This window comes from Ipomoea nil, unplaced genomic scaffold (genome assembly GCF_001879475.1).
Source record: "Ipomoea nil cultivar Tokyo-kokei standard unplaced genomic scaffold, Asagao_1.1 scaffold0302, whole genome shotgun sequence".
NCBI classification, from domain to species: domain Eukaryota; kingdom Viridiplantae; phylum Streptophyta; class Magnoliopsida; order Solanales; family Convolvulaceae; genus Ipomoea; species Ipomoea nil.
In genome coordinates, this window is record NW_017616730.1 from 3,801,948 (window position 1) to 3,823,077 (window position 21,130).

Here is a 21,130-nt window from a genome sequence, read left to right on the forward strand (position 1 = left end):
ACACAAATAAATCATAAATACATGAGGTTTGGAACGATTCACGAATAAAATGGTTTTACTAAAGGTTGAAAATATAGATAATAAAATATTTATAACTTACCTTGTTATTTTTGTCAAGAACTTTTAATTGTTAATCTCATGTGTGGATAGATCATATCAGTCATCACTTTTTACGTGAAACATATTATCATATGAACTATCCATTCAAGAGATTAATGGTTGAAACTTGTTGAAAAAATAGTTACTACATTTTTTTTTTAAAAAAAGTCAAGTATCTTGTGATATGATAGCATCACTGTTACCTTTACAAATGAAGGGTCTTGGATTCAGAGTCACATCTCAATTGAGAAGGTATCATGTTGAGCCGATAGTATAAGTAAGTTATATAATGCGAATAAAACTAAACTTAGATCAACACTATTTGTGAATTTTGACAAAAATTTTGCATGTGAAAAAATAATAGCGCGATTTTTATACAAATGGGGAGGATTTTTTTCATGCAAGTTTACTTTCAAATTTGTCCTTTAATTGTTCATTGTTTGCCTTCAAAACTTTCTAACTCCTTACTTATTGTGGATAAATGCTCATAGGAGCAAGATAACACAAACAAATCATAATTCAAATGAAATTTGGAACGATTCATGAATAAAATGGTTTAACTAAAGGGTGAATATATAAATAATAAAACACTTATTAGTAATCTCTCTATTTTTGTCAACAACTTTCAACCGATAATCTCCTGTATAGATAAATCATATCAGTCATCACTTTTTATGTGAAACATATTCTCATACAGCATGGCACATGTTGGCGTGATTCTTGTTTTATTATTATTATTATTTTTAATATAGCTTTTGTTTATTTATTTTTTTTTTTTACTCATTCTCTTTCCTACTTGAACCTGCCCAAACTAAGAAAATTTCTAAGCTAATGAACTTATATTAAAAATGTACAATAATAATAAAATTAATTTAGCTTCGTAAAATTGTGGCGAGAAGCGTAGAACCGTAGAAGAAGATCACTAGCTCTCATCCAACGGTCGGAACTCGGAAGCGAATGGTTAATAGCGGGTGGCCGGGTAACATCAAGGTTGTCTCCCCCTGGGGCCCACAACACAACCCAAATTTTAAACCTTATTTATTGGATATTGGACGCTTACGTTAAAGCAGACTTTATTCGCAAGACAAAGTTGGGCTGATAAAAACGCCATGAATTATGATGAAAAGGTTTGGATCCTTAATCTCTGCGGGGCCCGCCATTTGTACTTGATAGAATCATTACCATTCGATTTTTTGCTGTTCATATATTTCATAAATCGCATGATTTTATGCATTCATCATAAATATTGTGTCTTACAATGACATCAAAACAGTGCCCACAAATTTATGTTAAAAAAAAAAAACAACTACTTTTATTCTCCACTCTCAACCTTTACTTACACACTCAAAATTTTGATGTAGACACGTATAAGGGTCTACATAAAAAAAAAAAAAAAAAAAAATTAACCTATCAACTTCCTGCCACATCATAAAGTAATTTGAAGAGAGTAAAATTTAGGAGTACATGTAATAGAACTCTTTATGTAATTTAGTTCTACAGCCTTGTCATAGTTCCATATGTAGAGTTATGAACTTAATGAATGTATTGATATAAACACAAGCAGGTATAAACAGTGTTTAGAGGATAAAAGCTAGCAAGAAGTTACAACAACTAATCTAACATATACATCTATTCAATAGGAGCTAAACTAGAACAAATAGAGATGAAATATGCAGAATCCAAGAATTTGACCGGTTCCTTGGTGGAACCGTCAACGTAGCCCAGGAGATTGATACCAACAAGGCTTGTGTGAATCTGTCGGCGCCAAACTGAGAAGTTGGTGGTAGTGAATTTGATAGGAAAGTGGGTGAGAGCATTTAGTTGAATGATCTCATTGATCTTGGTAGTGGTAGTAGGGGCCATCCATTAGAGAAAAAGGAAAAGAAAAAAAAAAAAAACTTTCGTAGGAGATTTAGACTCTTGATACCATGTAGAGTTTATGAACTTAATGAATGTATTCATATAAACCCAAGCAGATATAAATAGTGTTCAGAGGAGAAAACTAGAAGAAGTTACAACAACTAATCTTTTTGCTATTCAACCAGAGCTAAACTGGAACAAATAAAGATAAATATGTCGGCCACATATGTTCTTAATACCATATGCCTCCTCAATTAATATACGGAGTATATACATATGGATATGGTCTGAAAGGAGTGAACGAATTAGTATATCATAATTTTGTATCATAAAATTACAAATTTGATTATTGCTAACCTCTTTTCGATTGAGCATGTTACATGTGATTTACTTTTTTTATGTAATTTGTAGACTATTTCAACACTGGAAGTGAAGAAATGAAGTGTACTAGTTTATCAAGTGCCCTTCAACACCCATGAACTACTTTTATTCTCCACTCTCAACCTTTACTTACACACTCAAAATTTTGATGTAGACACGTATATAAGGGTCTACATAAAAAAAAAAAAAAAAATTAACCTATCAACTTCCTGCCACATCATAAAGTAATTTGAAGAGAGTAAACACTACTACACAGCAGGCTTTTAACGTCGGCTAAATAGAGCTTTTAACGTCGACTATGTTCCGTAGTTGTTCTGGACGACGTTGTAAATATTATCTATAACGTCGGCTATATAAATAGCCAACGTTATATATTATTTTAAAAAATAAATAAATAAAGTTTACAACGTCGGCTAATAGCATTTAGCCGACGTTGTATAGTATTTAAAAAAAAAATACTTACAACGTCGGCTATTAGCATTTAGCCGACGTTGTATAGTATTTTAAAAAAAATTAAAATACTTACAACGTCGGCTAAATGCTATTAGCCGACGTTGTAGGTATTTTAATTTTTTATAAAATACCTACAACGTCGGCTATTAGCATTTAGCCGACGTTGTAAGTATTTTAATTTTTTTTTTAAAATACTATACAACGTCGGCTAAATGCTATTAGCCGACGTTGTAACCGTTATTTATTTTTTAAAAAAATATATTCAACGTCGGCTATTACTTAATAGCCGACGTTGTATTTTTTTTTTTTTAATATACAATTTATTTGTCCATTATTTATACCCAAAAACCTGCTCAAATCTACTCACAACAACAATCACAACCTAAACCTGCTCAATTTCTCACAACCACAATCAAAACCTGCTCAATTATTGCACCGCAACCACAACAAAATATGTACAATCTAATCTAATATTTATAATGAAACAAGTAATAAAAGTAATAAATCTCACAATTTGATACTAATTAATAATACAAGTTAACATTATCGAAAGCTAATATCAATTTGTTCAATTTACATACTTAACCATACATCAACAAAGAAAAAGAAGTCGGCCCATACGTCTCTTACTTGATCAATTTCTTGTTGAGTGTAGCTCGATCTACCAACTCTCTCAACAATCTACAAAGTTGATAATTATTAAATAATTAGTAAGCTAGCATTTTTAAAATTAGAAAGAGAAAGGTATTATATTAAATTACATGCCTTATCCATTCCCGCGCATGCTTCTTTGGAAAGAATTTCAAGCATTTATTTCATCACATAATATCCACATGCCGTACTTCCAACTTGTTGAGCACACTACATTTGAATTAAATTATATTTAAAATTTTATTTAATAAAAAATAATAAAATATATGTAGTTTTACAAATGTATAAAATACTTACCAAAACCTTAGTCCATTTTGGTGAACGAGTTGATCCATTGCTTCTCAACAACTTTGCTGAATTGACACACCTAAAATTGAAACATTAGGATCAACGTAACACTTGGAAAATATATAAGTACTTAATACATAATTACTGCAATTATAAATAGTACCCCAAAAAAAGAAGTTAGAAGACTCTTAAACCAGTGGTTACTGTTTAGGATTCTCCATTCAGCCTGTGTAGGGCAACCTGCCATAATGAATGGACTTTAAGAAAGAAGAAAAGGATGACAGCCAATTAACAAGTTCATATACTTATAGACAGCCCGATGGTTAAGTATCGAGCTCTAACGACCATTTGTATTGACTCAAATTCAAAGAGACGACATAGTACGTTTGAGTCGTTTAAGCATATAAGATTAAGAGTTTGAACTTAATTTCATCCAACGAGATGCAGATACCAGCAAAGCAGTATGCAAGAAAAAGAAAGAAAAAAAAGGTATAATTTATATTTGACAATGTTCATAATAATCTTGTGGGATGCCAGGATACTTGCAAGCATTAGTGACAGACTCAGAGGATAGGCCGCCTTCCTGGTTCAACAGGTTCTCTGAATCCCCGGGAGCTACTGCCATCGATCTCTGACCTTTTGATGTCTCTACCACCTTCACATTATATCACACAACAACTGATTTTCAGTTCCCTGTTATGTGGGAAAATGTAGGTTTAATTTGTACATTCTATTATATAGAGCCAATACCTGCTGTCTTAATCGTTCATTTTCTTCCATTAAATGCACTCCCTGCAATTTTTGAAACTTCAATTCACCACTGTGAGTACTCAACCTTAAAACAACACTAGTATACCTTTTCTTGAAGCTGGTTTATTTCCTTCATAATCTTTTCACCCTGACAAATTAGTCGAAAAAACAAATGTTTGTGAAAAATATAATAGACCATATATATAATCATAACAATAAACCATAATATCACTGGGTAGCACAAATTAAACCTTATTGTTGATAACATGGCCCAAACCTATTTGAAGGGACCTCTCCAACTGCTGCAACTCTTCAATACTCAATTCTTGAAGCTCCTCTCCCCTCATTTGCCTGTTCATATATAGCCAAGACTACATCTTGATTTTAGTATGCATCATTTAGCCAAGAGTACAGAAAACAACACACAAATTAAACTCACCTCAGCTATTGCATTTCACTAGAAATATCATCACAACTTAGTAGGTTAGATGTCACATTGGTTCTAATGGGATTTTTTTTTTTTTTCTTTTGGTGGTTCTTGATATTCTGGAGCAACGTTAGTATAAATAGCAAAGCTTATAAATTTGGAATGGTAACTGAGATGTCATCACACTACATGGTAGTTGACAGCTAACTAAACTTATTACTTACAAATTTGACAAAAATAATTTTATAAGCCATTGTTAACAGTTGCACATTACATAATAGCTAATGTAATCTCATTTTAATTTCTTACAAATCGAACAAAGATATATAACCTTTCATTACTCAATGTTGATGCAGCTAATGACATTAAGCTAGGTACAGCTAAAGACTAGGCATTAAGCTCAACTTTTCTAAGTGCAGCTTTGCCAAGATCAATGCCACACACATCAGACAGCCTCACTAGGTACAACAAAACATCAGAGAGCTCTTCTCCTAGGTGTGTCTTTTCTGCCTCTTCCCACCAATTCATTAAATGAAGTCCAACAACAAATTAATCCATCAATTCATATCTTCTAAATTTTCAACTAACCTCAATATTCGTTAATTCTAGAGTTGTTAATCCTATATTATATAATTTTAAAAAATTATTATTAAATACTTAATTAATTTTTTCGTTATTAAGTTAGAGAATTTTGTAGAGTTATACCAATAACAAATTACCAATTACAATTACAAATTATATACAAATAATTACCGATTACAAAACAATCTAGAATATACCAATTACCAAATATATACAAACAAACACTAAAATGCAAATAAATGGACTAAAAATCGAAATTAATCAATAATAATTACAAATATATACAAATAAACTAAAAAATGCAAATAAATTGACTAAAATTCAAAATTAATCAATAAAAATTACAAATATATACAAATAAACCCTAAAATGCAAATAAATTGACTAAAATTCGAAATTAATCAATAAAATATACAAATATATACAAACAAACCCTAAATTGCAAATCAATTTAATAAAATTCGAAATTAATTAATAATAATTAATATATATATATATATATATATATATATATATATATATATATATATATATATAACGTACCGGCAGTGTCCGTCGATGGCGTAGTGGCGGAGGGAAGCGGCCGGTCTGAGACGGTGCGGCCGCGGGGAGGAGAGTGTGAAGCGACGGCGGCGGGGGTTGAAGTTGCAGCGACGGCGGCGGGGGAATGAAGTTGCAGCGGCGGCGCGGGGACGACGTCGGCGGGGAAGGAGTGTGCGTCGGGGACGACGTCGGCGGGTTGCAGCGGCATCGGCAGCGGCGGGGGAGGCGGTTGGAAGAAGAGATGGAGGAGATGGATGAGAGGGGAGGAGATGGATCGGAGGAAATGGAGGAGATGCGATGCGGTGGTCTGAGATCGGGTCGTCTGATGGCTTTATTTAATAACCTTTATAACGTCGGCTACTTTAGTTAGCCGACGTTATAAAGAAAAAAAAAATTAGAAAAAAAAAATTAAAAAGAATACGACGTCGGCTATATAATCAGCCGACGTCTTATTATATTTATTTTCTTTTTTTTTTCTTTATAACGTCGGCTAAAGGGAAATAGCCGACGTTATATATAAATAATTTTTTTTAAAAAGTAATAAACAACTTACAACGTCGGCTATTAATATAGCCGACGTCGTAGGTTACGTATTTCTTTTATATTTTTATGTTTTATTTATAACGTCGGCTATTAATAAATAGCCGACGTTATAAACTTAATTATAAAAAAAAATTTAAATGTTTTTAACGTCGGCTATTTATATAGCCGACGTTAAAGACCCGACGTTGTATGTGAATTCTGTAGTAGTGAAAATTTAGGAGTACATGTAATAGAATTCTTTATGTAATTTAGTTCTACAGCCTTGTCATAGTTCCATATGTAGAGTTATGAACTTAATGAATGTATTGATATAAACCCAAGCAGGTATAAATAGTGTTTAGAGGATAAAAGCTAGCAAGAAGTTACAACAACTAATCTAACATATACATCTATTCAATAGGAGCTAAACTAGAACAAATAGAGATGAAATATGCAGAATCCAAGAATTTGGCCGGTTCCTTGGTGGAACCGTCAACGTAGCCCAGGAGATTGAGACCAACAAGGATTGTGTGAATCTGTCGGCGCCAAACTGAGAAGTTGGTGGTAGTGAATTTGATAGGAAAGTGGGTGAGAGCATTTAGTTGAATGATCTCATTGATCTTGGTAGTGGTAGTAGGGGCCATCCATTAGAGAAAAAGGAAAAGAAAAAAAAAATATTTCGTAGGAGATTTAGACTCTTGATACCATGTAGAGTTTATGAACTTAATGAATGTATTCATATAAACCCAAGCAGATATAAATAGTGTTCAGAGGAGAAAACTAGAAAAAGTTACAACAACTAATCTTATTGCTATTCAACCAGAGCTAAACTGGAACAAATAAAGATAATTATGTCGGCCACATATGTTCTTAATACCATATGCCTCCTCAATTAATATACGGAGTATATACATATGGATATGGTCTGAAAGGAGTGAACGAATTAGTATATCATAATTTTGTATCATAAAATTACAAATTTGATTATTGCTAACCTCTTTTCGATTGAGTATGTTACATGTGATTTACTTTTTTTATGTAATTTGTAGACTATTTCAACACTGGAAGTGAAGAAATGAAGTGTACTAGTTTATCAAGTGCCCTGTGTGAAGGCCCATCTTTCTGAAGAGAAGCCTCCAGTTTTCTCTTCATCTCCATAGCTCTCTTCCTCAGCTCTTCACTCTCCTCTCCCACCATGACTTTCCTAACAGTCTCTGCAATGGCACCTCTCTCCAGCTCCTCCAACCCCACCCCCACCTTCCATTCCTGAACCAAAAACCTAGCGTTCACCAACTGGTCGGCAAAATGCGGCCGGCAGATCATCGGCACGCCTTCGCCCAGACTCTCCAGCGTCGAGTTCCACCCGCAATGACTCCAGAACCCGCCCACCGACCCATGCGCCAAAACCTCCTTCTGCGCCGCCCATTTCACTATCCGCCCTCTATCTCCCACCCGCGCCTCGAACCCCTGCGGCAGCCGCTCTTTCCAGTCCGACCCCTGGACCGATCCCGGCCGGACCACCCACAAGAACGGCCGCCCGCTCCCGGCCAGTCCCCAAGCAATTTCTGCAAAATCCCTTTCGTTAGTTTCGGCTATGCTTCCGGTTGTGCTCACGTACAGGACTGATCGCGGAGCTTGCTTGTCCAGCCATGGAAAGCAGCTCTCATCTTCTTCTATCAAGCTGGTTTTTCTGGTTGAGGCTATCTTGTGCATGGGGCCGATGGGGAAAATGGGGACTTTGTAACGTTGTTGAAGCTTTGACAGCCATGGATGCTCCAGATCCTCCACTGTGTTCCAGATTATGGCCTCTGAAGATCTTATGTCGTTTGAAGTTAACAAGAATTGTTTTACAGCTTCCCTGGCATCGGGATCCACTATATTAATCGGCATATCGCGATACCTCAGGGGATGAAACTCAGGAATTGGATCCTGCAGCATTGACTCTGTAATCACATAAGCATACATAAACATTTGAGTTGATACCAAACTATTTGGTTTATGGAATAAATTTTGGTTTATGGAATAAATTTTAAAGACAGAAGTTTCAAATAGGTCTATCTATTATTTCGAAGTGCTCAATTCTCACTACGGACTAAAGTAAATGTCAAATAGGCTATCTACCATCTAAATTTGTGCGATTGATTTTTTTTTACAGATGACTAACACATTGTCTATTCAATTATTAAATTTGTTCAACTAAATTTATTTTGGCATGGACAGTCAGTGGCTATATATTTCACAGACAGCCACTGCTTTCAAACATGAGGTCCAGATAGACACAAAAAAAAAAAAAAAAAAAAAACGGCTTGGAACGAATCTTTTCTAGACGGCCATGGCTGTCTGGGGACGACCATGACCGTCATGTCTATGGCCGTTTGAAACGAGGACGGCGGCCATAATTGAATAGGCAACCTGCAAAAAAAGTTAATCCAACACAAGGCACATGGGCCTATTTGACACTTAATTTAGTTTGTGGTGGGAATTGAACATTTCGCAGTAGTAGATGGATCTAATTGACACTTTTATTCAATTTGATTGTTTGGTTCGGTTAAAGAATAGATATCATGGATACTACATTGACTCTTTGTGCTTCAGTAGACTGAAAAAGTAGATATGAACACATACTACATTATAACAGAGTCACTAGACTCAATAACAAGACTATGAGGTATATATTAATATATGTACCTTTAAGGGGGAAAATAGTGTCTGCATTTTCAAGGCTATGGAGTAAAATTTGCAGGTAAACAGCGTTGAAAGGGCGCAAAACGATGGTGGGGAGGTGAAGATGAGAAGCCACAGGATCAACAAAGAGCATCAAGTTGTCATAGATGATACAAACAAGCTGATCACCCTTCTCTTCCACCTGTTTCACCAAAAAGTCCTGGAAGGGCACCCTGCAATTCTCATTCATAGCTTTCATAGTATCCAGTTTTTTGGTGAGCTCATTTTTCTTCCCATCCATTCCATCAGCCAAACTGTGGAAGGCGAATTTGGGGTGATCCGAAGGCCTGGGCGCTTGAAATTCAGTGTGTGCAACCACGATGGAGAATCCCCTCGAGTGTAGGATGTGCCCCAATTGCAGCATTGGTGTCATGTGCCCTTGAAACGGGTATGGCACCAGAATAACATAGCTCCGAGGCCTCTGAGCTCCCTTCTCCATTTCCATCTTCACCTCTGATTGTTACTTTGGAAATTGCTTTATAAGCAATGCTGGAAAACAAGAAGTTATTTGTGGAGCAGTGGAGTGACCTTGAATGCTCAGAAGACACTGGCAGACAACCTTGATGTGATTCTGGTTTTTGTTTTTCCTAGTTGGTCTGTCAGTGTGGAAAACAATGCACTTTGACTCATTCAAGATAATGATTGATTTCTTGTTGCACACTTGCACAGCTAACAACAACTGTATTGTGAAACCACAAGGTTACAAATTCGACTCCAAATAGAAATACAACTTATTGGTCTTCCGTTATTTGAGCTGGTCAATTTTGAACAACTTAAGCTACTTTACTTTATTTAGCAAGTAATTTACTTTCTTGTAGTAGTTTGCCCGGTATACGAGACAGGATTTAATTTACCCGGCATACACCATTGAATATTTATTGCAGTTTTCCTTGACACTCAAAACAGTAGTGTGAAACCATGACTTTTGGGGTTGTCCTTTACCAACAATTACAGTGTGACATTAATTTCATTGAAAACTACAAAAAATTCTATGAAAACAACACACAATCATGAATCACTATCAGAAATATCTTGATAGTAATGTTGTAGTAAACTGTGATTATTGAAACATGTAAATGATCTGAAAAGCATAGATTGAAATCAGTTCATAACAAATTCGATTAAAGCTGATAGAAAACAAGACTCATGGTAATGAAGAAATGAACTCTACTAGTTCATCCAAGGCTTGATATGAAGACCCACCTTTCTCCATACAAGACTCAATTAGCTTGAGCTTCAAATCAACAACTCTCTTCCTCACTTCCCTGCCTTCATCCCCGGCCATGAGTTTTCGAATCGTCGTCTCGATAACGCCTCTCTCGGCTCTCTCCAATTCCATTCCCACCTTCCATACCTGCGTTAGGTACCTTGCGTTCACCGGTTGGTCGGAAAGAACCGGCGAGCAGATCATAGGAACCCCTTCGAATATACTCTCCAGAGTCGAGTTCCACCCGCAGTGACTCATGAACCCACCCACGGCCGGGTGTGATAGTACACTCCTCTGCGGGGCCCATTTCACGATCCTCCCTCTGTCTCCGACCACTCTCTCGAAATCCTCCGGCAGCTGGTCGGAGCCGCCGTCGACGGATCCAGGCCGGACCACCCACAGGAACGGCTGATCACTATTAGCCAAGCCCCAAGCCGTTTCAACCAGATCTTTTTCGCTCATTTTCACGAAGCTCCCAATGCTTACATAGAGAACTGAGGCTGGGGTTTGCCTGTCCAGCCATTCCAGGCAGGTTTTGTCTTCTTCTAGCAAACTGGTGGAGGAATCAGAAGCCCGCTTGTGGAAAGGTCCGATGGGGAAGAACGGAACTTTGTAGCGCTGTTGAAGCTTTGACAGCGCTGAATGCTCCAGTTCATCCACGCTGTTCCAAATGCACGCCACTGAAGATCTTATGTCATTTGTTCTCACCGAGAAATCGACTACCGGTTCAATAACATGGTTGTTGATCGTTGGAAATGGCAGATCCTTGAACCTCAGGGGATGAAGATCCGGCAATGGCTCAAGAATACTACTGTCTACAAGATTCCATGAAAACACAATTTTTTTTTTAAAGAATAATAAATTAACTACTCATTTGAGTGACAAGAAAAATAATAGTCACTACTCGAAGATATACACAGTTTAAAATTTAAATTTCCTCCTAGTGACTTTAGGTGGTAAAAATTCACAAGGAGCTTGGTATCTATATAGGTGTGTATTAGGTAACTTTGAGCCAATAAAAAATAACATCAAGATAAATCAGGTTAGGTTATCCAAATTTGACCGAGGATTGTGTTGGTAGATAATTATAAGAAGGTAAACTAGCCTAATTTACTTTAGGTGTGTACTAAAATCCATCCGAATCTTATGAACCTAGTCGATAAAGAACTAAATAGTCTAGGTTATACTGAGCAAACCCAATCTTATGACTGTTCGGTTAAATATTATAATCAGCTACCCCTCACACTAAAAGTTAAACTTGCAATATTATTGTGGTTCCCCAATCATCCTGTCTCACCAACTTAACTACAATTTCACAAATGGGATGTTTGGTAAATAGTTGTTAGCTGATTGGATTAATATGTTTGACTAGTTGATAGCATTAGTTTATTGTAGAAAAGTGTTTGGTAAATTAACTGTTAGTTGATTATATGCAAAATGATTTTCTAAAAAAACTGATTGAAAACGCTATTTTGAACAATTTTTTTAATTTTAACATTTTAGAGCAATAATATTTAATATTTAACCAAGTCAACCAGCTAATACTGGTCAAATAAGTCAAAATTGACTAATAAAACTAACTATGTTACCAAACATGACCGAAATGTTATATGTACCTACAACCCGAAGTTTCATACATAGTACATACCTTGGAAGGGAAAGATGGCGTCTGATTGTTGAAGAATGGAAAGGAGAGAATTCAAGTAATTAGCACTGAAAGGGCGCAAGACAATGGTGGGAATCTTTAGATGAGTCGCCACATCGTCCACAAAAAACATGATGTTGTCGTAGATGATGCACGCAATATCCTGCTTTTCTTCTTCTTCCATCAACTGAACCAAATACTCCTCCAGTGAAGCCCTGCAATTCTCATTCATGCCATAAATGGCAGCAAGCAAGCTCTGAAAAGACAATTGGTAGCCGGACAAGCCGTCATATAAACTGTGAAATTCCAACTCGGGATGAGAAGAAGGAGGAGGTGAGTTATATTGAGGATGGGCGACGGTGACGGAGAACCCACGGGAGTGAAGAATGCTCCCTAACTGAAGCATGGGCGTGATGTGCCCCTGGAAGGGATAAGGCACCAGCACCACGCGCCGCCGCTTTCCGCCTCCTCCCTGCAGGTTTTCCATTGCCGACCTCTTTCTTCTGCTAACCCTTTTCTCCGGCGTTGATGGATGGGCGTAAAATTTCTTGGTTGAACAAGTTTATATGCAGTCCAACGTGGGCGTAACGGTTAATGTATATTGAATGTTTTTCTGTGTTGTTTATTGAATTGCTGATTCCCCCCGACAGTTGGAGTTTTTCTATATGTTGTTTATTTAGTTACTGATTCCTGCCTTAGTTTGAAGTTCCATTTTCTTCTCCCAAAAGATTGAAGTTTCAATTCTAATGAATATAAAAGAATGTAAATCAGAGTAACTTAGTGTCTTAGTAAATATGATCAAATGATATCTGTTCACTTTAGACATAATCCTCACTTGTTTAATTCTAAAAAAGGTAATTTTTTTAACTCCTAAGACTCCACACTCGGGCCTTGGAACAATATTAGATGAAAGATTAGTGTCGAGTGTACACAAGGAGTCCATTAGAGTAGAATTCTATGCAAGAATTGTGAAGTCCAACCTTGTGTCTTTACCCACAATCTGACTAGATTTTCATTTTCTATAATGGCATGTTTGGTTCATGGAATAGGTCAGGAATGGAATAACATTCCTTGGAATAGACCTATTCCATCGTTTGGTTGGATCATTTTGCCATGGGAATAGCATGCCTAGGAATGAGCTATTACCTTTGCAAGGGGAATAGCCATTCCTAGGGGGGGCCTTGGTATTAGCTATTCCCATGCCCTTGGGAATAGCTTTTATGTCATAAATACCAAAAATACCCTTTGACATTATATAATATTTATATTTATTTAATAAATATAATGTATTATATAAATGTATATATTTAATTAATTATAACTTTTATCCATCAATCTATCAATATATATATATATATATATATATATATACACACACACACACACACACACATTTTGTATATATACAAACACATTTTGCAGCGTTTGCAATTGGCATTTTGAAAAAAGAAAAGTATTTTCTCAAAACACCCTCGACAGTTTATTTTATATATATATATGTAAATAAAAAAAATTAACTGTATAAGATTCCTTAATTATGGAGCCTTGGCTACTAAATTAAATAGCCTGCCCATCTGCATGCCTAACGGATGGGCATTGCAAACTTGCCTAGCGGATGAGCATTGCAATTGAAATTATGGAGCCTTAAGGCTCCTTTTATAGAAGCATCAAGGCTCCATTCCTTACTTCTCCAACCGATGTGGAATAAGTGAAAAAATAAATATAAATATGATTATGTATTTGTATAATAATAATAATAATAATAATAATAATAATAATAATAATAATAATAATAATAATAATAATAATAATTATTATTATTATTATTATTATTATTATTATTATTATTATTATTATTATTATTATTATTATTATTATTATTATTACTCTCTCTCACACAAACATATATATATATATATATATATATATATATATATATATATATATATATATATATATATATATATATAACATTCAGTATATCATAATCATATTCATTATTATTGTTATTATTATTATTATTATTATTATTATTATTATTATTATTATTATTTTATATAAGGGTGTTTATGTCTTTAAAACCTATTCCATTTCTATTCCTTTAACCAACCAAACACTGGAATACAATTACTAAAGTCTATTCCTTCAGCCAATCAAACAACAGAATACAATTCATATTCTATTCCTTACCTATTCCATTCCCTGTGGAATAACATTCCTATTACCTCCAAATTCATTCCGTGAACCAAACGTGCTGTAAGGGCATCCCCAATAGGGGTTCTTTCCCTAATTTTGGAACAATAAAATCTCCATGTTTAATTTTTTAACTAATGGGAAGTAAAAAAACACACCACATTTTTCTCCTGCAAAAAAAAAAAAAAAAAATTTGTCAGAATTTTTTTTAAAAAAAAAAAAAGAAGAAAAGAAGGGTGAGACGCGCAGGTGCGTCTCACTCTTCAGCCTGGTTACACGCGCCCGCCAAGGCGTTTCAGAGTGGCCGCCACTCTGAAATTATTTTTTTTGTTATAATTTTTATTATTAATAATATGATTTTTGCTATAATTATGATTTTTACATATGATTTTTGCAATTAATAATTATGATTTTATTTGCTATAAATAACACATCTTTCACAATTTTTAACACTTTTTATTTACAATTTTTACGGATGCTAATTTACATATTATTTTTACGTATCATTTATGTTTATCTCTAAAATTATAAATTTATAAATAAAATAAATAAAGAAATAAATAAAGAAATAATTAAAGTATGGAGATAAAATGGTGGGTCCACAAAAAGTTGTTAAAAACTTAAAACTAAGAGCATGCTTATCAGTTGGGGATATTAAGGGGAGAATGCAAGAGTGAGTAGGAAAGAGAATAATGTGGGAGGGGAGGAAAAAAAATCAAAACTGATTTTAAAAATATATAGGGTGAAGTGCCAAATAGCACCGTGAACTAATTGCGATATGTCATGCCGCATCCTGAACTTACATAAGTGATTATTCAATTCATAAACCGAAAATTTTTGTCCGCCTAGCCCTTTTAGCAGGTTTCCCTGTTGCCTTGATGACATGGCACAGGTAATGTGCTGATGTGGATTTTTTTTTTTTTTTTTTTTGGTTTTAAGTCAATCTTTGGCTCTTTGCTTGGTCAAATTAGTTTTATAGCCTTTGTTTGAGTTCTTCATGTCAATCAATCCTATACTCTTGCTAAGTCTACAGACTCTTAATCTGGTCCCGGGATACTGAACTTCAATCCCATTAGTTACATTTGCTATTTGATTTCTTTACAGTAATAATATTCCTTTTATTTTGCTTCAAAAAACAGGGTCCTGGTGTAAAACATTTGATATGAATTGGCTTCAGCCTTCACGAACAAGAACTCCATCTTTTCTTAATGGGCATACCACAAAACCTCAGAGAGCACCTCATCAAACTTAATTGTCTTCTTGCTGATTTCACTCGTTGCCGCCAATTCTACAGTGCTCTCCACCTCTTTCACCACATCCACTCCTCCCACCTTCTCAGACAAGACCACTATACCCTTTCCACCGTCCTCACTGCCTGCGCCAACATCCAACACACCGGAATCTTGAGCTTTTCTACGTACAGAGACTGGGTAATGAAAACAATGATCATCGTAAAAAAAACCCACTACCATTCTTGCAAAATCCACTACCATTCTTGCTCCAGTAAGTCAGTAACTTGATTTGGCATGAAAAGAAACACCAACCCAATTCAAACATCAATCTCAATATAAAACTAACAGCAGATGCAAATATGAAAACTAACGGCATTCTGATTACTTTGAATCATCACCCTATATTTCACTGATTCAGAATCCTCAGACAACTTATGGCTGATCGGTAGTAGCTTTACAACATAGAACCAAAAACCTCAGCTAAATGTAGATCTCCAAATTCTGGGTTTTTAAGAAACTGAAATCAGCACACCAATTGGCTGAGGTTCTGATAGTCGATAACAAACTGAGGACGGCGATTACTATTCTGAGGTCGCGAGAGGGGTTCGCCATCGTCCTGAGCATCGTCGCCATCCTCCGATCGTCGGGGCACCGCCGGCTGCGCAACAGAGTCCACAAATTCTGGACCACTCCGATCAACAATCCGAGCAGCGGAGGTTGATCTAGACACATCCCTAACCCCATCTATGGCTTCCGATCGTCCATGCATGGACTCAACACCGGAAAAACCTCCCGCGACGAAGACCAGTTCGCTACTTGCGACTTCGCTGATGATTGTCAATCGCCAAACTGATGGTGGCAATCACGTCGCTGGGAGTGGGAAACTGCTCTGCTCTGGAGGGTCGCGAAAGATCATCACTGGCCTGGAGCCTCTTGATTGCCGACTTCAAGAGAATATCGCCGTTGTGGCGAAGATCGGCCAGAATATTACGGAGGAGTATAACAGGAGGTTAGTTTATATTTAATATAAATAAATGGTGACCTGCCAACTAAATACCTCCACATCAGCAAAAAAAAAATAAAAATACCTCCACATCATCAAGTTATAACCTGTTACTTGGAGACAACCTGCTAAAAGGGCTAGACGGACAAGATTTTTCGGTTTATGAATTGAATAATCACTTATGTAAGTTCAGGGTGCGGCATGACATATTGCAATTGGTTCATGGTGCTATTTGGCACTTCACCCAAATATATATTAAAAAAAAATAAGCATGTCATTTTTCTATTGGGTCTCTCTTCCACCATTAATTCTTTTTTCTTGGGCAGAGAAGTATCCCAATCTTTGCAGATGCTCCACACCCTTTCTCTCTCTTGGTTCTCTCTCTGCCACCATGGCATTTTGACCTCAAAAGTAGTGAATTCTCCCCAATTTCTCCTCTGATGTAGATGCTCTAATGGGAAGAAGAGATTTTGTGATTGAGTGAGATAGTGGATGATGAGGTGGATGTTGGGGCCCACAAAAATTAGGGGTAAAATCCCTAACTATTGAGGATGCCCTAAGCGGCATTGAGAATCACCAATCATTATTAAATGGACCATGGTACACACAATTATGTAGACCATAAATAAAAAGTACATTATTTGTGTATGTAAAGTACATTATTTTATATTCCGTATATACTATCAAATAATATATCTTTACAAAAATATTATATTTTTAATATATTAAAAATGTACCTGATATTTATGATTCATAGATTATGATCCATAGAATAATTACCTGTCAGTTTTCTACGAATTAGGTCGTAATCTGTTCTTATTCATACATCACGATCTACGCCCGCCTGCCGCCGGCCAGCTACATAAGAAATAAACTAAACGACCAACTGGGATTGTTGCCGGATTCTGTGCATAAAAAAAATGTAAAAAAATAACACATTTGTTCTTACATTTCTAGAAACTCTGGGATTTATGATTGTATGAGCATTTCCTCGAACGCCTCAAGCCCGTGGCCTCCGGATAAGCGGATCGATCACGGGTCACAAATGGTGATTTAAACATTTAAAAAAAAAAATTGTTGACATTAAAAAAGGTCAATGGTTGTTCTCAATTAAATCTAGAGGAATCAAGATAACTTCTCTTATCTCATGTGATGGCGACAGCTGGAAGGTTGATGTTTTTTATTATAAATTATTCTGTAGACCCAGATAAAAAATATTAAATTTATATATTGAATGTTCACAATTTTACATACTAAAAGTTCACAATTTATTTACGAAATGTTCATAATTTAAATTGTGAACATTCAATAAATAAAAAAATTATGTATTTTGAACTCAGGTGGACCAGAGTTCATAGGATAACTGCTGATTTTTTTATATTTTGCATTTATTCTGTTTGAAGCATATACACGATAATGGGCCTCCAATTCTGGGCCGCATACTTTATTCAAATAAAAAAGACCCAATGAATTGGGCTGGATACAATTGCATACTAATCACCATCTTGGCTTATTATTGGGCCTTTAACTAGCCGAAGCCCAGCCCATTAGCTGTCCCAATCATTGTACTATGGCTGTACTACAAGCAACAGAAATTGCAGATATGTTTAGTACAACCGTAAGTGCAAATCCAACCTCACCCGCTCCTAATCATAACAGTAACGAACTCCAAATCCCAGATGGGTTTCACCAAATGGCAGATATCAGCATCATCCACATACCCAAACCTAATTTTATGACTTAAGCAAAACATGTAATCAGTGGGTTGTTTTACCAAATACCAATCACATGATGTTTTCATGCATGTCAAAAGTTTCTTAACTCAGAACCCCACCTCTGACTTTCCCATAAATTAAAGAATAATCCAATACTAATTATAAGATTTCAAGTTTCAAGTTTCAGATGTTGACTAGGTAATAATCATAAAGTTTTAAGTTCAACTTTCAATTAGAACAACTTATGACTTTCTTGGTTTGAGTCAATTAGACAGTCTAAACTAATTTGTATTATTATAGTCACTTGTGGGGGCTAAAACTATAAGACAGAGTTTACCCAGTGCACACCCTCAAATAGTACACTGATGACAGGTTTTCCTCGTTATCAAAAAAAAAAAAAAAAAAAAAGTTCTTAATGCACTTGTAATAAGTTGGTACTCTCCTCCGATCCACCAAACTTGTTGTACTGCAAAGACTAATCAACATGTACTTAATTACTTAATTAGTGTGGATACGTCATTAGGTTATATATAGCCATCAAGAACAACATCCTTGTTTCATTCTAGGATCGGACATATTGAGAGATCATCTGATCTACAAGAATTGAAGGAGATGAAGAACATGGAGATGCGGATGACATTTGTGTGGGGAAGGGGCTCCGAAAGCCTGGAGATGTACGTGTTAAATCTGGTTTCGGTGTTTTTCCTGTCGTTACTGGTGGAATGCCTGTCTCACACGAGGTTCGTCAGTTCGGAAACGGACAACGTTGTTGCGGGTCTCGTACAGACAGGGCTGTATGGGGCGCGGATAACGATGGCTTACCTAGTCATGCTCGCCGTCATGTCTTTCAACGTCGGCATCCTGGTCGTGGCGGTTGCCGGGTACACCCTGGGATTCTTGGTGTTTGGTAGTCGGGTGTTTGATCGGTCGGAGTATCAAAAGGCCTCTGATCTTCCTCCTCTCACTTGTTAATCCCTTACTGCTTTCTTCTTTTCTTTTTGAGCCACGAGAAAAAACTTGCAATTATTATTCAAAAATATGTATTGGATAAACCTGACACTGCTTTCTTGCACCCACTGCAGCCATCAATTTTTATTGTGTAAATTATGTTTGAAGAATTATATATAATCTTTGTAATTAATGGAATATTTTCAAGATTTTTATTTTCTTGCTTGATATTTATTTTAGAAGTCACTTCTAGCTTATGCACACGTCACCATAAAACGTAGTAAAGACAAAACCTTCATAATTTCTAAAAAAAAAAACTGAATCTTTAAGCTTGTCAACGTTTTCATCATATCAAAATCATTGGTGTCATAGATTTTTATTAATTTTGTTTTTAATTTTCCAGGGTGTATCTAGTTGTAAATGTCATTTACATGTCCATACAGTCTCTGGCCAATCCGGTCTCACTTGGCCACTTAGACCATCCAATTTGATGCAAAATGTGCCACTAATTAAAGTGATTGACCAATCAATATTATGCTTTATTTTCAAAAACAATGTATTTGAGATAAGACTATTTTTATTCCTGAAATTATTTTTCACTTTAAAAGTAATTCCTACCTCCATATTATTAAATTTGCAATTTATTCACTATTTTCTTTAGGTATCTGCAATACTCTTTCACTTTAAAAAACAATCTCACTTTTACATTACATTATAAAAATTTTACATAATTTTTTTATAGGCATGCCAGCTTAAAAGGGGTGAATTGCAGGGTTAACTCCAAGCCTAAGGGATCTGTAATCATTTGAACAATTCAAGATTTATTTAGTTGGCGAAAATGAAAAAATTAAGTTAAGAAAAATTGATGCAAAATGTATCTTTTTATGGGCCCACAATTCGCTTTCTTCAATGGCCCAAATCACGCAATATTTTTCTTGAAAATTGATGGAAAATCAATAAAACTTATAAAAGTACTAGTTTTTTACGCGCATTGCGCGATTGGTATAATGCCCAATGATTTTTTTTTTTTAAATAAGTACTTTAAAGTATATTAAGGCAAGATTATATTGAAATTGTTCATGCATAGATAATTGAAGGTTGAATTTGCGTATTTAAATAGGTAATTCTTCTCCCAAAGGTTGAGTCCCCAACCCCAAGGCCCCCCACACTCCGACCCGACAGAGCATTGTGGGAAGTTGTAAATCACTGTGACTCAATGGTTCAGCAGACAGGGCCAAATGCTGATACGCACAAGGAATCTGCCCACTTTGGTCATAATTCCCGCATTGCCGCCGCCGAGGTTCAAACCTTGGTCTCTTCTCCCAAATACTACCCACTAAACCATTGAGCTAAGCCCGTGTAGGTTAAATAGGTAATTCTAAGTTTACAAATGCAAGATAATATAGTCAATATTGATTATAATTGTCAATAAAATAATTGTATAGGTATGGTTGAAACCAAATACGGGACATAAGGGAGAACAAATAAAAATTAGGGCATAAAATATTAAATATATACTAATATTGTTTGAGGAGATTCCGACATTAGGATTTGTGGTTAAGTTCTATTAAGACTTCAATATTAGAATTAAATTAATGGTGTAGTTATAATTCTATATTAGACTTTAATATTAGAATTAGACTAACGGTGAATTAACGGAAAAGTTAAATGGATAATCATATAATTAAGGATAAATTAGAAAATCTTAAAAGAAAAAAATTAAAACCTGAACAATATGAACCATTCATTTGATTTAATAATTTGGCGGTCATTTTTTCTACCCAATGTTAATAATTAAATAAATTCGCTGGTCAAATCCGCTAGTATAATCCGCTAACGCTAACCGCTAACTGCTGATTGTCAAACAAGAACATTGCGAGGTAGTTCTCACTTCAATTTGTTGTGTG

General features: G+C 35.5%; 3 protein-coding genes across 3 annotated transcripts; all 3 read right to left on the bottom strand.

Moving 5' to 3' along the window:
• Window positions 1-4,228: 4,228 nt before the first annotated feature.
• LOC109159024 (MADS-box protein JOINTLESS-like) lies at window positions 4,229-4,910 on the bottom strand. Its single transcript, XM_019307007.1, has 4 exons — window positions 4,734-4,910; window positions 4,589-4,630; window positions 4,483-4,524; window positions 4,229-4,387 (listed from the first exon to the last, which is right to left on the bottom strand). Exons 1-4 carry the CDS (start codon window positions 4,839-4,841, stop codon window positions 4,229-4,231), a joined length of 351 nt encoding a protein of 116 aa, XP_019162552.1. The 5' UTR covers window positions 4,842-4,910.
• Window positions 4,911-7,488: 2,578 nt separating this feature from the next.
• LOC109163786 (UDP-glucose iridoid glucosyltransferase-like) lies at window positions 7,489-9,901 on the bottom strand. Its single transcript, XM_019312492.1, has 2 exons — window positions 9,245-9,901; window positions 7,489-8,499 (listed from the first exon to the last, which is right to left on the bottom strand). Exons 1-2 carry the CDS (start codon window positions 9,723-9,725, stop codon window positions 7,607-7,609), a joined length of 1,374 nt encoding a protein of 457 aa, XP_019168037.1. The 5' UTR covers window positions 9,726-9,901; the 3' UTR covers window positions 7,489-7,606.
• Window positions 9,902-10,228: 327 nt separating this feature from the next.
• Window positions 10,229-12,861, bottom strand: LOC109163790 (UDP-glucose iridoid glucosyltransferase-like). The gene is made up of 2 exons (XM_019312497.1): window positions 12,136-12,861; window positions 10,229-11,302 (listed from the first exon to the last, which is right to left on the bottom strand). The coding sequence occupies exons 1-2, from the start codon at window positions 12,617-12,619 to the stop codon at window positions 10,425-10,427; spliced, it is 1,362 nt and encodes a 453-aa protein (XP_019168042.1). The 5' UTR covers window positions 12,620-12,861; the 3' UTR covers window positions 10,229-10,424.
• Window positions 12,862-21,130: the final 8,269 nt, after the last annotated feature.